Here is a 16,696-nt window from a genome sequence, read left to right as displayed (position 1 = left end):
CCCACATAATTCTACTGAGCAGTGAGGCTGGCCAATTGGCAGGGAGAGTGAAGAACAGTTTAGTCAGCTTTCCTTGGAGCACCTGATGGGGTAGGTCACTGAACAATGCAAACAGACTGGGTGGCTGAAAGACAGGCCCAGGAAGCTGGACGGATGCGTGCTCTGTTCCACAGTTACTGTCCAGCCTGCCAGCAGCATTTCTTGAGGGAAATAAGCACCAATAGCTGCCTATTGCTGACTGCTGAAGGCTAGAGAACTAACTCAATAGAGGACTTGTCTTCCTTGTGGGGTCACAGGTCAGAAGAGCCTCTGGATTCAGGCATTTCCAGTTTTCCCCTCTCCTGCTGCACCCTAGCCACGCACACCTGCCAAGACCACCACTCCATTCAGACCCAGTCCCACCACCCCACTCCTGCCCTCCCCATCGTCCCAGACTGTCCTGCCAACTCATGCAGCATTTCCCACCAGGAAGATCTCCAGCAGAGGGTGCCCAGCAGAAGCCATCTCAGGCCCAAGAGTCGTTCAGGGCTGAGCACCGGGGTGGAGCTACTCCCCGCCCCCCTCAGGCCCCGCCCCTCCTCAGGCCCCGCCCCCTGGCCCAGCGGAACGTGGAGAAGGGGCGGGAGAGTGGGGCGCAGCTGGGTCAGCTGAGTGGCAGTCACGAGACTGCTACCAGCTCCGTCTGGCTTCCTGGAAGAGAGGGTGATGAGCGGGGGTCTCCGAGTGCAACAGGCTAGTGGTGGGACTGATGGGGAGGTGCTGTCCTAGAGGGCCCCAGCGGAGGTGGGGTCAGAAGTTCAGCACAGAGGTAGTGGTGGGGAAGCCCTGAGGCTGTGTCCTGAGCTTCGCCTTCTATGGGGGGACGGGGCAGGGAGCTCTGGGATCCACTGATGTCCTCTGAGGAAACTGAGACCCAGGGGGATTGGGAAATCCTCCTGGGTCACTGTGCCTTCAACCCCTGAGTCCCCCTTCAGGACATGGAAAAGGAGTGGGAGACTCTGCGAGCCTGGAAGGAGCGTATGGGGCAGGAGCTGGACCGAGTAGTGGCTTTCTGGATGGAGCATTCCCATGACCAGGAGCATGGGTGCGTGGCCCTCCCGGTGTCCTCAGCAGGGTGTTTGCCCCTCCCAAGCCTCTACCTCACTCAAATGCGACTCACAGATCCAATGGCCCCAGCCTGGCCTGCATCTGTGTGTAGAGGTGTGGGATTCCTCCCCACTCGCTAACCCTTTGTGTCCCACAGGGGCTTCTTCACATGCCTGGGCCGAGATGGGCAGGTGTATGACAACCTCAAATATGTCTGGCTGCAGGGGAGACAGGTATGGGTGTTCCCAGCCTTATGGCTCACACTGTGCCCCTGGGCCCCTCCTGATAGTCCACACAGGCCTGTCATTTCAACAGTCTTCTTCCCACAATAGGAAAATCTAGGCCTCCCCCTCACCCAAGCCACTCCCTACTTGCCCTGTTCCCCCACAGGTATGGATGTATTGTCGTTTGTACCGCAAGTTCCAGCGCTTCCGCCGTTCTGAACTTCTGGACTCAGCCAAAGCAGGTGCCTCCTCTTATCCCCATCTCCCCAGGGACCTCATCCATGTTTACTCAATAAGGCTCATGGGGGCATTACTAGAGCCATCTACAAGCAGTAAAGGTTCTAGGGAAGGTCCTCATCTGAGTCCTCCCCTGCCAACTCCCTAACCACCAGGTTGATATACCTAGCCTAGTTCTCTCTTTAGATCAGAAGCCAGCTTGTCACAAGTTATGAAGGATTCATTTCTGTTTTCTGTAAAAATATCAGGATGTCTCTATGGCCTGGCCATTAGTTGATGGTGTAAAGCTGATTGGAATGCCTGCCCGTGCCCTGAACTCACCCAGGTCCGGTTTTCCCTGACCAGATAACAACCGTTTCCTAAACCTTAGTGACGCCTCATAAATTCTGGCCTTCCCTGGCCAGATAACGACCCTCTCTGAGTCTCTAAGATCTCCATAAATTCTGATGCTGGGGCCAGCAAAAATGTAAACTTGTGTTATGCTCTTCAGAGTGTTGTTATCTGTAACCCCCCTTTGTGTAACTTTTTGGGCTATAAAACTGGGCCACAAAGAAGCCTCGGGGCTATCCTTGGCTCCCACGATTTTGAGGGGTAAGGCAGCCAGCCGGTCGAAATAATAAGCTTGCTTTAATTTGATTTTAATTGGAGTCAGTGGTCTTTTCTTGCGTCGTGGTCTAACACAGGTGGCGAGTTTTTGCTGCGTTATGCGCGGGTGGCACCTCCTGACAAGAAGTGTGCCTTTGTGCTGACTCAGAGTGGCCTCCCTGTCAAGGTGCAGAGGACCATCTTCAGCGAGTGTTTCTACACCATGGCCATGAATGAGCTGTGGAGGGTGACAGGGGAAGAGCGTTACCAGGTCTGTGGGAGGATGGATCTAAGGGTGCACCTTGAAGAGGTGCCCTAGAACTCTGCTATATGTGTCCCATGCAATCCTATCCTTCCCTGGGCCTGCCCCAGCCCTGTATGATTGCATGTATTTTCATCATATCTAAGGGTTTTTCTCTCCGCCCAAGTCTTCTTCACCTCTGAGCCCCACCTCCGAGCCCCACCTCCTGTATCACCACAGGGCCCTGGGGCAGAGAGGGCTTGATCCACACCCTGGGTGCAGCTGGGAGGGGTCCTTCACCTCCTCCCCAGGCCCCTAGGCTAGTACTAAAGCAGAGCTGTAGAAGGTGTCCTAGGAGTGCAGAAGAGAACACAACCTTCCCACCAGGGGGCTGAGTCCTCAGGATCCTGCAGGTTCCTGTGGGACAGGACAGCTGAGTCAGAGGCAATACAGCCTTCACCTGGGCCTTCCTTTTCTCACCTCCATTTCCTGCAGAATGAAGCAGTGGAAATGATGGATCAGATCATCCACTGGGTACGAGAGGACTCATCGGGGCTTGGTCGGCCCCAGTTGCCAGGGGCTCCGGCTGCAGAGTCCATGGCAGTGCCCATGATGCTACTCAACCTGGTAGACCAGCTTGGGGAGGCAGATGAGGAGCTGGCAGGCAAATATGCAGAGCTGGGAGACTGGTGTGCCCAGAGGATTCTGCAGCATGTCCAGGTGTGTGTGTGAAGGGCAGTATGACACACTTTCTCCCACTACCTGGGGTGATTCTTCTGCCTTAAAGACAGCTAGACAAGAGGGACAGGGTTTTGATTCAAGGGCTAAAAGGGAGCCTGTCCTTCCACTTGTCCTTTTAAGGGGTTTCTTGGGGTATATCCCAGTTAGAGGGGCCATTCTGAGCCTCCCAGAGATATCTCAATTAAACTCCAAATGTCAGACCTGGGGAGGCTTATTTGGGGAAGTGCAGCCCAGAGCCCTTGGGAAGGTAGAGCCCAAGCATGTCACTTGGCAGAGAACTGGGTGTGGCCAAGGGCTGAAGGGAGGGAGCCAGAGCCCCTGAGCTGGAAACCCAGACTTAACCCTTGTCCCACCCCATCCTCTGCTGGCATCCATGCCTGCCCTGTCAGTCCCCTTTAATGTTTTACACTTCCCCTTCAAGAGGCCCAGGCCTGTGGCCAGGATTAGAACCTGGAGGCCCATGGGGGTGAATCTAGGCTGGTGGGAGGGAGGGGTTACTTGGGGCTGGGAGCTAAATGATAGAGTTGGCTTCTCCTGCCCCTTCCCCTGCAGAGGGATGGACAAGCTGTGCTGGAGAACGTGTCAGAAGATGGCAAAGAACTCTCTGGTTGTTTGGGGAGACACCAGAACCCAGGTGAGGAGGCAGAATAGACTGAGCCTGAGGAAGGGACCACCTCAGGCTTGAGGCTTCAGGTAAGGGGAGTTGCCTTCTGCCACCCTCTACAGAGGAGCAGAGAGAGAAGAACTGGTCTTCTGGTGCTGGGACATTGGCAACAGCAAGAGCATAAGTCAGGGGAGCTTGTTGCCAGGTTGCAGGGTTCAGGCAGGCCTGAAAGGCTGAAAAGCAGACTATCCCTTGGGGGTAGAACACAAGGCTCTAAGGGTTAGGGAGGGAGGAAGGGAAGTGCCAGGGGGGCTTGACCTCCCCCCATGCCTGAGGAGGGTCTGGTGCTGCTTTACTCCACCCCTCCCCAGGCCATGCATTGGAAGCTGGCTGGTTCCTGCTTCGTCATGCCCTCAGGAAAGGCAATCCTGAACTTCGTGCTCACACCATAGAGAAGTTCCTGTTGTTGTCTTTCCACTCTGGGTGGGACCCTGAGCATGGAGGCCTCTTCTACTTCCAGGATGCTGACAACCTCTGCCCTACCCAGGTTGGCGCTCCCAGGGACACGATTAACCTCCTTTGTAAGGCTTTCTTGAATTGCTCCCTGTGCTGTGGCCTTCTGACTGCTGAGGGTGGCTGTGCTGACCATGGGTGGGAACAGTGTCCAAGGGGCTTAAAGACACCTAGACAAGAGGGACAGGGTTTTGATTCAAGGGCTAAAAGGGAGCCTGTCCTTCCACTTGTCCTTTTAAGGGGTCTCTTGGGGTATGTCCCTGTCAGAGGGGCCATTCTGAGCCTCCCAGAGATATCTCACAATTAAACTCCAAGTGTCAGATGGAAACTGAGCTGGGACCAGAGGATGAGTGATGAGTGCCCTACTGAGAGGGATGCAGGTGACCAGGGCTCTCAGCCACCTGCCTCTGCTCTACTTTTAGCTGGAGTGGGATATGAAGCTCTGGTGGCCACACAGTGAGGCCATGATTGCCTTCCTCATGGGTTATAGTGACAGTGGGGACCCTGCCTTGCTACACCGCTTCTATCAGGTGGCTGAGTATACCTTCCGCCAGGTGAGTGCTGCCCCCTTGTCCCTTGAAAGCCCCTGGTAGGTGGCAGAGATGGCAGGTAGCAGAATGGGGAGTGCCTAAGTTTCCAGGGGCAGGAATCTGAGACTAGAGCAGGGAAGGGTGTGTATGAGGAAAGAGGGTCTAGGCAGGGCTCAACCTGGATAAGAAGCCTGGCAGGACCATGAACGACCTGCTCAGCCTTGAGACAAGGAGGCTGGTGGAGCTGTGTTTGGATTTCTGAGTCTGTAATTCAGAGGGAGAGGTCTGGGCTGGCTACAGATATTTATTTATTTTTATTTTTTTTAAAGAGAGAGAGAGAATTTTTTAATATTTATTTTTTAGTTTTTGGCGGACACAACATCTTTGTTTGTATGTGGTGCTGAGGATCGAACGCGGGCCGCATGCATACCAGGCGATCCCGCTACCGCTTGAGCCACATCCCCAGCCCATGGCTACAGATATTTAATACTGAGAGCTATGAGGCAACAAAACAAAGAAACAAAAGTCACTCGTGAAGTAGTAAGGAAACCAAGTCAGGGGTCCCCCAGAGGCCCAAGTGGTGGGGAAAGAATGAAGATTGGTTATGCATTTCCAAAGGCATGATCACTTTGATGATAAACCTGGAACCATAGCAGAGGCTCTTATCCTGGGGTCTATGGGCTGTGGAAGCTAGGAGAAAAATTATTTTATGTGCACTGATCTCTAACTGAAATCTCGCACTGCTGTCATTGTGACTGGAGGCAAGAGAATCCCAGATTTATTTATATTATGTTGTGGTTAGAGGCATCTCCAAGTATCTCCCATGAACTCTTTTTCTCCCCTGGTACTGGGGATTGAACTCTATCAGAATTACATCCCCGGACTTTTATTTTTTTCTTTTATACCTTTATTTTATTTATTTATTTTTATGTAGTGCTGAGGATCAAACCCAGGGCCTCGCGTGTGCTAGGCAAGTGCTCTCTTGCTGAGCCACAACCCCAGTGCCTTTTGTTTTTGAGACAGGGTCTTCCCAAGTTGTTGAGGCTGGCCTTGAACTTGAGATCCTCTTGCCTCACTGTCCTGAGTTGCTGGGATTGCAGGTGTGCACCATGTTGACCAGCTGCCATGAACTCATAGATCACAATTTAAATGGACTTTTCTCTTGCAGTTATGGAAATCAAACCCAGAGCCTTCTGCATGCCAGTCAAGTGCTTCAAGCACCGAGCTACACCCTCTAATTTCTAAAGGGACATTTTGATAGTAGAGTTTAATGTCATTGTTTTGCTCTATGATCCTCTGAGAAGGGCCTCCACTTATCAGGAAAAATAAATGGACCTAGGCTAGGGCCTTGTAGTAGAGTATGTAAGGAACTGACAAACCTCCTTGAGACAGATGCTGGATGAGGTGCAGGCAGGACAGGAGTGGGGGAATGGGTCAGCTTAGCTAGCTGAGCTGCTGTTCCCTGTATGGAAAGTAGTGGAGTACTGGACAGGGGCAGAGGAAGAAAAAGGATGAGATGCATTTGGAACCCTTCATACAAGGACAGGAGTCTGATCTCTGTGTAGGATTGCATAGTCATCTACTGGACCACAGATCTGTGAATCCGGGAACAGGGGAATTACTTGTTAACCAGTTTCCTGTCAGGTCAAGCCTCCATGAAGTTTCTTTCCCTTTTTGGTACTGGGGATTGAACTCAGGGGCACTCAACCACTGAGCCACATCCCCAGCCCTATTTTGTATTTCATTTAGACACAGGGTTTCCCTGATGTTGCTTAGGGCCTCGCCACTGCTGAGGCTGGGTTTGAACTCGGGATCCTCCTGTCTCAGCCTGCCAAGCCATTGGGATGACGGGTGTGCATCACCACAACGGGCTCAAGTTTCTTTAAGTGGGTTGACCAGAAGTACAATTCACATACACTAAAATGTATCAATTTTAAGGATTCAGTTCAAGGAGTTATAACAATGTAATAAACCTGTGTAACCACCACTGCAATCAAGCTATGGAGTGTAGACTGTAGTTCCAGAGTAGGGTTCTTTTTATTCCATCTCATAGTTTCAGCGCCTCGCCTGCAGACCCTTCTCTAGCCAGTTACACAGGGTCAGACGGCCTGCTGCCTTTCACTCCCCGGCTTTCATCTTTGTCCAGGACGCCTTGTAGCGGTTAAAAACACTAATTCTGGAGGCATGATACCTGGGGTCTACCGGGGCTCCGATGAGCATTCCGAGCACTCAGACCGGGGCATCCAGGCAGGTTCGGCCGGCTCTAGCTGTCATTGTCTCATTGTTATTCCAGTTTCGAGATCCCGAGTATGGGGAGTGGTTTGGCTATCTAAATCGAGAGGGAAAGGTCGCCCTCACCATTAAGGGGGGTCCTTTCAAAGGTGAGTGTGGGACAGCGGGTCCGCTGGGGCTCGTGGACTCGGCTCCCCCTGCCCTCCTAACCCACCCGCCTTTCCCCACAGGCTGCTTCCACGTGCCACGGTGCCTAGCCATGTGCGAAGAGATGCTGGGCGCTCTGCTGAGCCGCCTTGCCTCGGCCCCCGCCCCCACCTTCTCCCCGCCCGCTGTCCCCGCCCGCTGACGCGCGGAATAAAGCTGAGCCTGTTCTACCTGTCGGTGTGCGCGAATCTATGGGTGCGCGGGAGGGGGCGGCCACTGCGTGTAGCCAGCGTCCAGCAGCCCACAGGTACCGCCTCGCCGGGTTGGCGCCTCGCCCCACCCACACTCCCGCCCTGCGCTTTCGTCTGTTCAGTTCATTGGCTTGTGCGCGCACTAGCCCGCCCCGAGGACTGGCCCACCCTGCGCGCTGGACCACCCCACACATTGGCCTAGCGGCCAGGAGGGCGGGTCCCGCAGCCGCGCACTTCCGGCCGGTGGCCGGTCGGGAGCGCACCGCCTCTTCCGCCGCCGCCCCCGCGAGCCCTTCCCCAGCTCCAGCCCCAGTCCCGGCCCCGGCCCCGGCCCCATCCTCATCCTCCCCTGCATCGCTTCAGAGCGCGGTGGCAGCTGACTACGCGTTCACAACCCGCTGGGACCCGCGAGCCCCGCCGCCGTTATGAACATCCGCAATGCGAGGGTGAGGAGCCGGGGCGGGCGACTGTCCGCGCCGCGTGGGCGCCGGACCGGGTGGCCGCGTGCGCATGCTCCCGAGGGACCTGGCCCTGGGGCCCTGCGCGCCGGCAGCCGCGGGAACCGTGAAGCTGGACCAGCCTGCAGTGGTGGTCAGGGACGCAGGGCTTAGGGCTGTGAATCCCCTGTTTGCGTGATGTCAGGACCCGGTAGGGTGGGCTCCTGGAACCTCCAGGCTCTCACTCTTTCCTGAAACTGACGCATTTTGCACCAGCGGCTGTGGACCAGGCCCTGTGCAGTCAGATATTCACAGCCTTTCCCAGCCGCGGTGGAGGGAGACCGAGAACACCGACAGGGAGCTGGATTCTCACCTGACGGAGGCCTACTTAGTCACCCCAGCCCTAAACTGATCGCGTCCCGCTGTCCTCCCCTGCAGCCTGAGGACCTGATGAACATGCAGCACTGCAACCTCCTCTGCCTGCCTGAGAACTATCAGATGAAATACTACTTCTACCATGGCCTCTCCTGGCCCCAGGTGGGAAGAGTTTGAATTTGGGAGTAGGACACCTTAGGCCGAGGAAATTGCAGCCCCAGTGGGCAAGGCCATAAGAGCCCCGAGGGCTTTGTGGTCCATAGGGGTGTTCTCAGCTGGAGGGGGCAGGGGCAGACAAAAAGGAGGTGCCTGAAGGGAGCCTAGAATAGGGGCAGGGTGGGGACAGGATTCCTACCTTCTGTCTCTTCTCTTGTGGGTCAAAGACAGGACACTCTGTGGTGTGGTGAAAACTGTCCGACTTGGCCCAAAGGTCAAAAGCTGTCACAGAACTCACCACTTGAGCAACTTCCAGCTGTCAGGCACATAGCAGGAGGTGGGCTGTGGGTTCTTTGGGCTCCTACATGAAGTTGTGTACTGACTTCCTTTTCCTCTCTGTCACCAGCTCTCTTACATTGCTGAGGATGAGAATGGGAAGATTGTGGGGTATGTCCTGGCCAAAATGTGAGTCACCAAGGAGGAAGAGAAGTCTAGTGCTGGGACTGTGGGAGACAAACTTTGGAGGGGAAGGCCAACAGTCCCTATGTCTCATGGATGCTCATGTGTGTAGGTTTTAAAAAAGAAAATAGGCTGCTTTTTAGGACCGTAAATTTACAGAAGAATTAAGCAGATCAGTACAGATTTCCCATAAGATCCCTTACTCTCCATTTCCTCTATTATTAACATGTTGCATTAGGTACATTTGTTGTAAGTAAGGAACCAACAATGATACTTTGTTAACTAAGTGCCCAAAGTTTACATTCTTGACTTTCTTTCTGTGCAGTGAGCTCCCAGCCTTATACATATGGCTAGGACTTGTTTTACTGTGCTCTGTAATGCCCCCCCTGCCCCCCCCCACTAACCCCTGACAGCCACTGATCTTTTTACCAGCTCCACAGTTTTGCCATTTCCAGAATATCATGTAGTTGAAATCATACAGTCTGTAGACTCTTCAGACTGGGTTTTTATCACTTAGTGATATGCAGTTAAGGTTCCTTCCTGTCCTTTTTGTTTATATATTTTTATCATGGTAAAATATTGTATTGACACTGCACATATCTGGTCAATGTGGGGTAGAGGGAGCACTACTGGCTGCTCTTCTCCAGCCTGGATCTTGGAGTGCTAGAAGACCAGTCTCAAGTAGTTTGAACATCCACTGTGCACAGGTGCTTGGGGGTGGCTGTGCCTGCACCAGGCTCCTTTCTAGCTCTTTCCTTTTTCCTCTAGGGAAGAAGACCCAGATGATGTGCCTCATGGACATATCACCTCACTGGTAAGTGGGGCCCACCAAGGAAGCAGGGGGTAGTTGGGGTAGCCCTTACATTAAGATCTTACTAAGATCCCACCCCCACCCACCCTCTTCTCACCAGGCTGTGAAACGTTCCCACAGGCGCCTTGGCCTGGCTCAGAAGCTGATGGATCAGGCCTCTCGAGCCATGATAGAGAACTTCAATGCCAAATATGTCTCCCTGCATGTCAGGAAGAGGTGGAAGCTAAGCTGAGGGATGGGGGGAGGGGGAAGAAGAGACAACATTTTGATGCAGGTTCTAGGGCGCTCTGCCTTTTGGAGGAAATCTGGGAAGTAGGATCAGTGGGAAGGAGGAGCCAGGGGGAGGGGTAGGACCTGGACATGGCCTGCCTGGCCAAGTTCAGCAGTGCCTTATTCCCCTGCAGTAACCGGGCCGCCCTGCACCTCTATTCCAACACCCTCAACTTTCAGTAAGTAGATCTAGATTTTTCTAAGGGGATGGGGCTGGTCCCAGGTCTGGCCCATCCAGTTGGTTGAAGTGGGCTGAGCTGCCTTTCAGGCACAATGTGGGAGGGACCAAGAGGGGGAGGCAGGCAGCTATGGACTCCAGACATTGCTAGGAGTCCTTCTCCATACTCTGTGCTACTGATATGGAGACAGTACCTGCCTGTTCATATCTGTTCACTGCATGTTGTGATGGGGGGGGGTGATCTGGCATGTCTTGCTGATGGAGGAGGGATAGCTTGCTACTGGCCAAGGTTGGTGAAGGTCACTGTGGCAAAGAACATGTGAGGCTTCTTTGTTCAAATTTGGGAGTAGATAGATATGATCCCCAGGCGTGAAAAGAGACAAAGAAGCAGGACTCCAAGTGACTAGGAACCATCTTTGAGAGGAGAAGGAAGGATGACACAGGAAGGAAGGGCCACCAGCTAGAGCACCAAGAGACCTAGAGCTGTGAGCATCCTGGTGGATGAATGCAGGCTGGCTCAGGATGTGGGAATCTTCATGTGCCCAACATGGGCAAGAGAACCTGGACGTGTTCAGTAGACAATGGCAGAAAGTACTTGAAAGTGAGACTGGGGTCAGACCAATGAGTGCAGCTTTCTTTCCAGTGGCAGGGCCACCAGAGTGTGCATACACACCTCCCAATGTAGGCACTCCCCCTAAGCTACTTGGGCAGGGGCCACAATGTGTGGGAAGAGTACTCACAGAGGCCACAGCACCCCTCGCCCTCAGTTCCCATTGTTCTTGCTAGGCAGAGGAATTGGCTATGTGCTCAGTAAGAGATAGGGAGCAGAACAGGTAGGGAAAGAGAGGGCTAACCCAGGTTTAACCTCATGAGGAACCACAGACAGATCTTGATAGCTGGACTGGGCTCGGCAGTGGCAGGACTGTGGTGAATGATGTCAAGGCAGTGGGTGCTGCCTGCTCTGGACTTTGCTGGAGACAGCACAGGGAAGGCCATGTTGGAAATGGGGCTACTGAAAAAGAGTTCCTTTCTGCTGGGATTTCTGCTTCCAAAAGGATTCTTCAAGGGGAAATGACACCTATCCATTAGCCTATGATACCAGGAGACCAAGATAATTTGCCCCCAGGTTTGGGTTTTCTTACTATCTCCAGGATCAGCGAAGTGGAGCCCAAATACTATGCAGATGGGGAAGATGCATATGCAATGAAGCGGGACCTCACCCAGATGGCTGATGAGGTAAGAGTCCACCTTGGCCACAGCAGCATTCCTGGAGGTGAAGGGGGGCGGGTCCTGCTGGGGGAAGGTGGCTTATCGGGACGCCTGAAACAGAGGAGGCTGGAAGCAAGACCAACTTTTGTTGCCAGTCCTTGCAGCTGTAGTGCTGGGGGTTGGAGCCCCTCTTTTACCTTAATTTCCTAAGTGGTCAAGTGGGGACCTTGGCCTTGGCTGGCTCTAGAAGAGGCCATCCATCCAAGATTCTGTTTTCTGGGAAACAAGCCTGTAGGAGGGATATGAAGTGCAGAGGGAGACTTTCCAGACGGGGAATGGGATGACCAGGGAATACCTGTGACTTGCCTGCTCAGAGGTAAAACCAAACTGGGCTGTGGAGAAAGTTGAGGTCCTGGTCATGCCTCCTTAGAGGACAGGGCTCTTAAAGGGCACTGTTATCTTGGGGGTTTCCCAGTGGCTGGTTTGAGGGAGGCACAGTCACTCTCATTTTATGGGTGAGAAAACAGGCCTAGAGCAGGGCAGAGTCAGAACTCAAGCAAGGTCTTCCCCACCGGTTGGGCTTCCTGCTCTGGCCCTGCTCTGGCCTCTCATTATGCCCCTCCCACAGTGACTGAACCTGGCTTCCCTTGCCCCGTTGACTACAGACTTATGTCTTTTCTCTTTCTACATGCTTCTCCCTGGGCTCCTGGTGGCAGCTGAGGCGGCATCTGGAGCTGAAAGAAAAGGGCAGGCACGTGGTCCTGGGTGCCATTGAGAACAAGGTGGAGAGCAAAGGCAATTCGCTTCCCAGCTCAGGAGAGGTCTGTCGTGAGGAGAAAGGCCTGGCTGCTGAGGATAGTGGCGGGGACAGCAAAGACCTCAGTGAGGTCAGCGAGACCACAGAGAGCACGGATGTCAAGGACAGCTCAGAGGCCTCTGACTCGGCCTCCTAGAGCCTCCCCCAGCCCATCCTCACCTATAGGTTTTCACAATAAACCTCAGCCCATGGTCCTTGGGGATTTGTTTCTTGAGTGTGGCATACTTCATGAGTTTGCGTGTCATCCTTGCACAGGCCCATGCTAATACTCTATTGTTCCTGTTTGTGTATGTGCTGCTGAAGCCTTGGGACGTGTGTGTGTGGTGTGTTTTGCAGAGTTTGGTGGTGGGGGGGGTGCCTCTCCAGCTTCTGCCCAGGGGATAAAAACTTTACAACCTTTGAACCTAGAGCAACTTGCCAAGTCCAAGTAAAAGGGAAGGGTTTCTTCAGGGGTGTGGAGATGGAACTCCCAAGATCCATGGCTTTCAGCAGCTTTGGGTCAGGGGAGGAGGATCCCCACTGAGGAAGCAGACACTCTGCCTTTGGAGCCCTGCTCTGCTGCTGCCTTGCTAGGCCTCTGTGTCCTCATTAACATTCCAGGGCTGAGGTAGATGATCTGTCAGGGCCTTTCTAGTTTTCCCACATTCAATGTTTGAAGGGACAAGCCTAGACTAGCCAACCTTAAGCTTCAAAGGCATCTCCCCCTCATTCTTAGTATGCAGTACTACTTCTGCCACCCCTTTCTCTCCCGAGTCACATTTCCTTCCAGCTACTGCAGCTCAGCTCCAATTCATACCTGGTAGATGCCAGTTGCCTGTGTCCAACTGATCATTGGGCTTATCTACACCTATCCTATCTGAGTCATGTCCCAACCTGCCATCCAGTTGTTTCAAGCCTTGTCAACTATTTCAATTACTTCTTCCCCTGCCATGTGAAAGTACAGCAAGCCCTGTGTACTCAACCACCATGATACCTCTTGAATCTACTCCCTAACATGAGCTTACATTTGAAAACAATTAAGAGACCTCAGTATAGTTTTTTTGGGGGGGGTATTAGAAATTGAATTTAGGGGTGCTTAACCACTGAATGAACCACATCCTCAGCAATTAAAAAAAATATTTTATTAGAGGTGCTGGGGATATAGTTAAGTTGGTAGAGTGCTTGCCTCACATACACAAGGCCCTGGGTTCAATCCCCAGTACCTCCCCCCCCCCAAAAAAAAATTTTAATTTTATTAGAGAGGGTCAAGTTCCTAAGGGTGGCTTTGAATTCTGGATCCTCCTGCCCCAGCCTCCTGAGCTGGAGCTGCTGGGATTACAGACGCCACTGTAGTTTTTTACAGAAAAACTGATCAGATAGTACTTATCCCCTTTTCCCCTGTTTCCCTATTAACATTTTCTAGTAGGTGGCATATTTGTTACAAGTCATGAGCCAATTCAAGGCCTCACTCTAACCTTAATTTTAGCTCCCACATCCTTCCTCCCTGCCCCTCCTGGCTGCAACGCCAGCGTTTGATGCTCCTAGTCCCTGAGCCGGCTCTGCCTGGGCCACCAGCATCCCAGCGGAGCTCCGCACTCCTGAGCTGTCACTATGCTTAATGGTCCCGCTATTGCGGGTGGCACGCTGCTTCCCCGTCAGGTTGAATAATTCACCACCCAGACCAGAACTTCCTCTTTGGCTAGCGCCTGGCGCGTGACCAACTGCAGAAACCGTGAGTAGAGCGCAGCTGGGCAGGGCCTAGGCAGGAAGGGCGCCTGCGCGCGGCCGCCTCTCCCTAGCTCGCTGGCTCCGGTGAGGCTGCGTTAATTGGCTGAAGTTTCAAGGCTTCTCTTTGTATGGGTCGAAGAGGCCCCTGGTCCCGCCCACCGTGCCTGAGTCAGTCTCTTCAAGGCAAGCAGGCGGTGGGCTAAGTTCCCAGGCTCTGATTGGTCCGGCGGCACCGGCCCAATTACGAACTAGAGGGCGAGCATGCGCATTGTCTCGGCCGCGCCCCAGCGCTAGAGGGAGGGAGCTGCTAATAGCTCCTTCGGCGCCGTGGGGAACTTTCCTTTCACTACGCCTTAGCCCTCGGTCCTCTGCGTCTCTAGCGGCCCAGAGACGCGCGGCCGCCCCCTCCGCCCCCAGGCGGTTAGGTTTCCTGGGCGGAGGTGGGACCTGCAAAGCGAGGGAGAAAAAGAGAGGACGGAAACCACAGGCCCGCTTGGCCCTAGAGGCCCGGTACTTCTCCTGCCTCTGCAGTATCTGCCTCCTGGGAGCGGCCGCTTCTAAGCCGATGAGTAGAGGCTGGAAGACAGGGTGGGAAAGCAGGTCCCCCGCCTCCTCACTGTGTGGCTGGGGGTGGACTCCAGGGAAGCTTCTCCAGGAGATGAACCCATACACATTCAAGATGCACAACCTTGACCTCTGAATCCCCATTATTAAACTTTTGGAAAACCGACACAGAGGAATGGGAAGCGGGGGCTCATTGCCTAATTCATGCTCTCATTTCCATGTGGATATATGGTGATAATTTCACCATTGGTTTAATCTCCCTCTGGTCCACCTTCACATCTTACCTAACTACATCAGTTCTGCTATCACCCCTCAGTACCAAATGTACATGCAACGGGCTTAGAAAGGTCCTGCAGTCCTGGCCCTCACCTTATGTGATATAATTTGGCTTTTGGATTCTTTGTAGAGGAACAGTACAGTTAAAGATAGAGCCATCATTAGGGTGCAGTTTCATTCAGGGCTTTAAATGCCAAACAAGTGTCTTAAAAGCCAGGACTCAAGGGGTTGGCTGGTTGGTTTTTGCTTTCAATTCAAGGATTCAAAGCAGGGGCTGAAGCCAGGAGTGGTAATGCCCCTCTGTAATCCCAAGAACTCAGGAGGCTGAAACAGGAGGATTATAAGGTCGGGGCCAGTCTGAAATAATTTTCTTGTGTAAATATGTAAATATATCATAGTCCATCCCACCATCCATCATGTACATCCATAAGAATGGGGTCCTAGCTAGAATAAGATATATTCTGTTTGTATAATTATATAAAAATGGATTCTACTGTCATGTATAACCAAAAAGAATTTTTAAAAAGTTGGAGAACAGCCTCAGCAACTTAGCAAGATCCTGTCTCAAAATTAAAAGAAATAATAATAAAAAGGGCTGGGGTTGTACCTCAGTGGTAAAGTGTCCCTGGGTTCAATCTCCAATGAAAGAGAGAGAAAGAAGGGGAGAGGAAGCAGGGACTGAAAGGGGCACCAATGTGATATTTCAGGAGTCCAAAAAGGACTAAGGAGAGCATTTGAAAGCAAGGGCTGAGGCCAGTTTAGCAGCCATGTGGTTGAGTTCTGTGCCTGGCTCTGCTGAATGGATGAGGGACCTTTAGGGACCAATCAGGGCCCAGAGGCATAGAAACCAGGCAAGATGTGTTGGGTAGCTAATGAGGGGAATGCGTGCCTGGTTCCTTCAGCATGAGGCAATGGTGGGGTGTGTGGGTCTCTCCTAACACAGGAGCAGGTTCAGGTGTGCATGTGCATGTGTGTGTGTGGTGGGAAGAGATTCAAGCTCACCAGCTTTGCTGGAAGACTCCAACATTCGCACTTAAGAGACCAGCTGGGGCTGGAGTTGTAGCTCAGTGGTAGAGCACTTGCCCAGCATGTGTGAGGCACTGGGTTAGATCCTCAGCACCACATAAACATAAATAAATAAATAAATAAAGGTCCTGTCAACAACTAAAAAACAAAACAAAACAAAACAACAACAACAAAAGAAACCAGCTACTAGAAGTTCAGGTCCTGGACCTACCCGAGTCTGGCTAGCTCCCATGTCTTTCTTCAAGGTCCTGTGGGCACATGGAAGCATCTTAGAGAAAGGCTTTGGTACTAGGGGTGTGTGTGTTGGGGGGTCACAGCTGAGGGGATGTATTTTTTCCCCTCTGGGCAAGAGAATTTATTGCTTAAAGCTGAAAGACAGTACCTGAATGGCCTCTCCTTCCCTCAGATCTGCAGGTCAAGGTTATATGTATCCACAAGTACATTTTTTTCCCCTAGTACTGGGAGTGAACCACGACCTTGTGCAAGAGAAGCACTCTACCCCCCAGTCATTTTTTTTAGAAAATGTGAGGCAGGGTCTTGCTTGTCTAGACTGGGCTTGAACTTGCAGTCCTTTTTGCCTCAGCTTCCTCAATAGCTGAGATTGCAGATGTATCACTGTACCAGACCCATACCTGCATTTTGACATCCATGCACACATGTCTGGACCCCTTGCTCTAATACCTGCAGGCCTTCCTGTCTGGAGACAATCACTGCCTAACTGCTGTGCCTCTCTCCCACGGCCTATATCCCAGGGATTTATCTCCCACTAAAGAGAGACAGTAGTCTAGTCTGGCTTGTCACTACCTGCCACCTGTCTTCCCAATTTACTGGAGAAAAGCTGCTGCCCTATGGCACAGAGTTGTTACAGAGGAATGGAGGGAAACCCCATCATCCCTGGATGACGGAGGCCCCAGGACTTATCTCCAGGCTGGCTAAAACCTAGCTCTGAGGGGGTTACCCGCCAGGCCTTGGTCAGGGCAGGTGCAAGCTGCTGGGAAAAGGAGGCAGGAGAGTGTCTTC

General features: G+C 52.8%; 2 protein-coding genes across 8 annotated transcripts; both read left to right on the top strand.

The window, feature by feature from the left end:
• Positions 1–607: 607 nt before the first annotated feature.
• Positions 608–7,370, top strand: RENBP (renin binding protein). Of its 6 annotated transcripts, none has more exons than XM_081276715.1 (11): positions 608–732; positions 975–1,084; positions 1,244–1,319; positions 1,477–1,552; positions 2,231–2,403; positions 2,869–3,093; positions 3,667–3,748; positions 4,090–4,265; positions 4,654–4,785; positions 7,055–7,142; positions 7,224–7,370. In XM_081276715.1, the coding sequence occupies exons 1-11, from the start codon at positions 706–708 to the stop codon at positions 7,340–7,342; spliced, it is 1,284 nt and encodes a 427-aa protein (XP_081132841.1). In that variant the 5' UTR covers positions 608–705; the 3' UTR covers positions 7,343–7,370. The 6 variants fall into 6 exon arrangements, with proteins under 6 accessions (XP_081132841.1, XP_081132845.1, XP_081132842.1 ...); XM_081276716.1 differs by having other exon boundaries at positions 682–702; XM_081276714.1 differs by lacking the exon at positions 608–732 and adding an exon at positions 736–808.
• Positions 7,371–7,621: 251 nt separating this feature from the next.
• On the top strand, positions 7,622–12,303 carry NAA10 (N-alpha-acetyltransferase 10, NatA catalytic subunit). 2 transcript variants are annotated; one of them, XM_081276720.1, is made up of 8 exons: positions 7,622–7,837; positions 8,267–8,365; positions 8,766–8,824; positions 9,587–9,632; positions 9,730–9,845; positions 10,034–10,078; positions 11,229–11,313; positions 12,003–12,303. In XM_081276720.1, exons 1-8 carry the CDS (start codon positions 7,817–7,819, stop codon positions 12,237–12,239), a joined length of 708 nt encoding a protein of 235 aa, XP_081132846.1. In that variant the 5' UTR covers positions 7,622–7,816; the 3' UTR covers positions 12,240–12,303. The 2 variants fall into 2 exon arrangements, with proteins under 2 accessions (XP_081132846.1, XP_081132847.1); XM_081276721.1 differs by lacking the exon at positions 7,622–7,837 and adding an exon at positions 7,873–8,039.
• The last annotated feature ends 4,393 nt before the right edge of the window (positions 12,304–16,696 follow it).

This window comes from Spermophilus citellus (assembly GCF_964194105.1).
Source record: "Spermophilus citellus genome assembly, chromosome: X".
NCBI lineage: Eukaryota > Metazoa > Chordata > Mammalia > Rodentia > Sciuridae > Spermophilus > Spermophilus citellus.
Note: the sequence above shows the minus strand (reverse complement) of the source record. Positions and strands in the feature narration are given on the sequence as shown.

Coding starts and splice junctions, on each gene's coding strand:
- RENBP (XM_081276714.1), top strand. CDS start 749: ATGGGGAGGTGCTGTCCTAGAGGGCCCCAGCGGAGGTGGGGTCAGAAG. Junction 3,749..4,089: donor GGGGAGACACCAGAACCCAG/GTGAGGAGGCAG, acceptor ACCCCTCCCCAG/GCCATGCATTGGAAGCTGGC. Junction 4,786..7,054: donor CTGAGTATACCTTCCGCCAG/GTGAGTGCTGCC, acceptor TTGTTATTCCAG/TTTCGAGATCCCGAGTATGG.
- NAA10 (XM_081276720.1), top strand. CDS start 7,817: ATGAACATCCGCAATGCGAGG. Junction 7,838..8,266: donor TGAACATCCGCAATGCGAGG/GTGAGGAGCCGG, acceptor CCTCCCCTGCAG/CCTGAGGACCTGATGAACAT. Junction 11,314..12,002: donor TCACCCAGATGGCTGATGAG/GTAAGAGTCCAC, acceptor TCCTGGTGGCAG/CTGAGGCGGCATCTGGAGCT.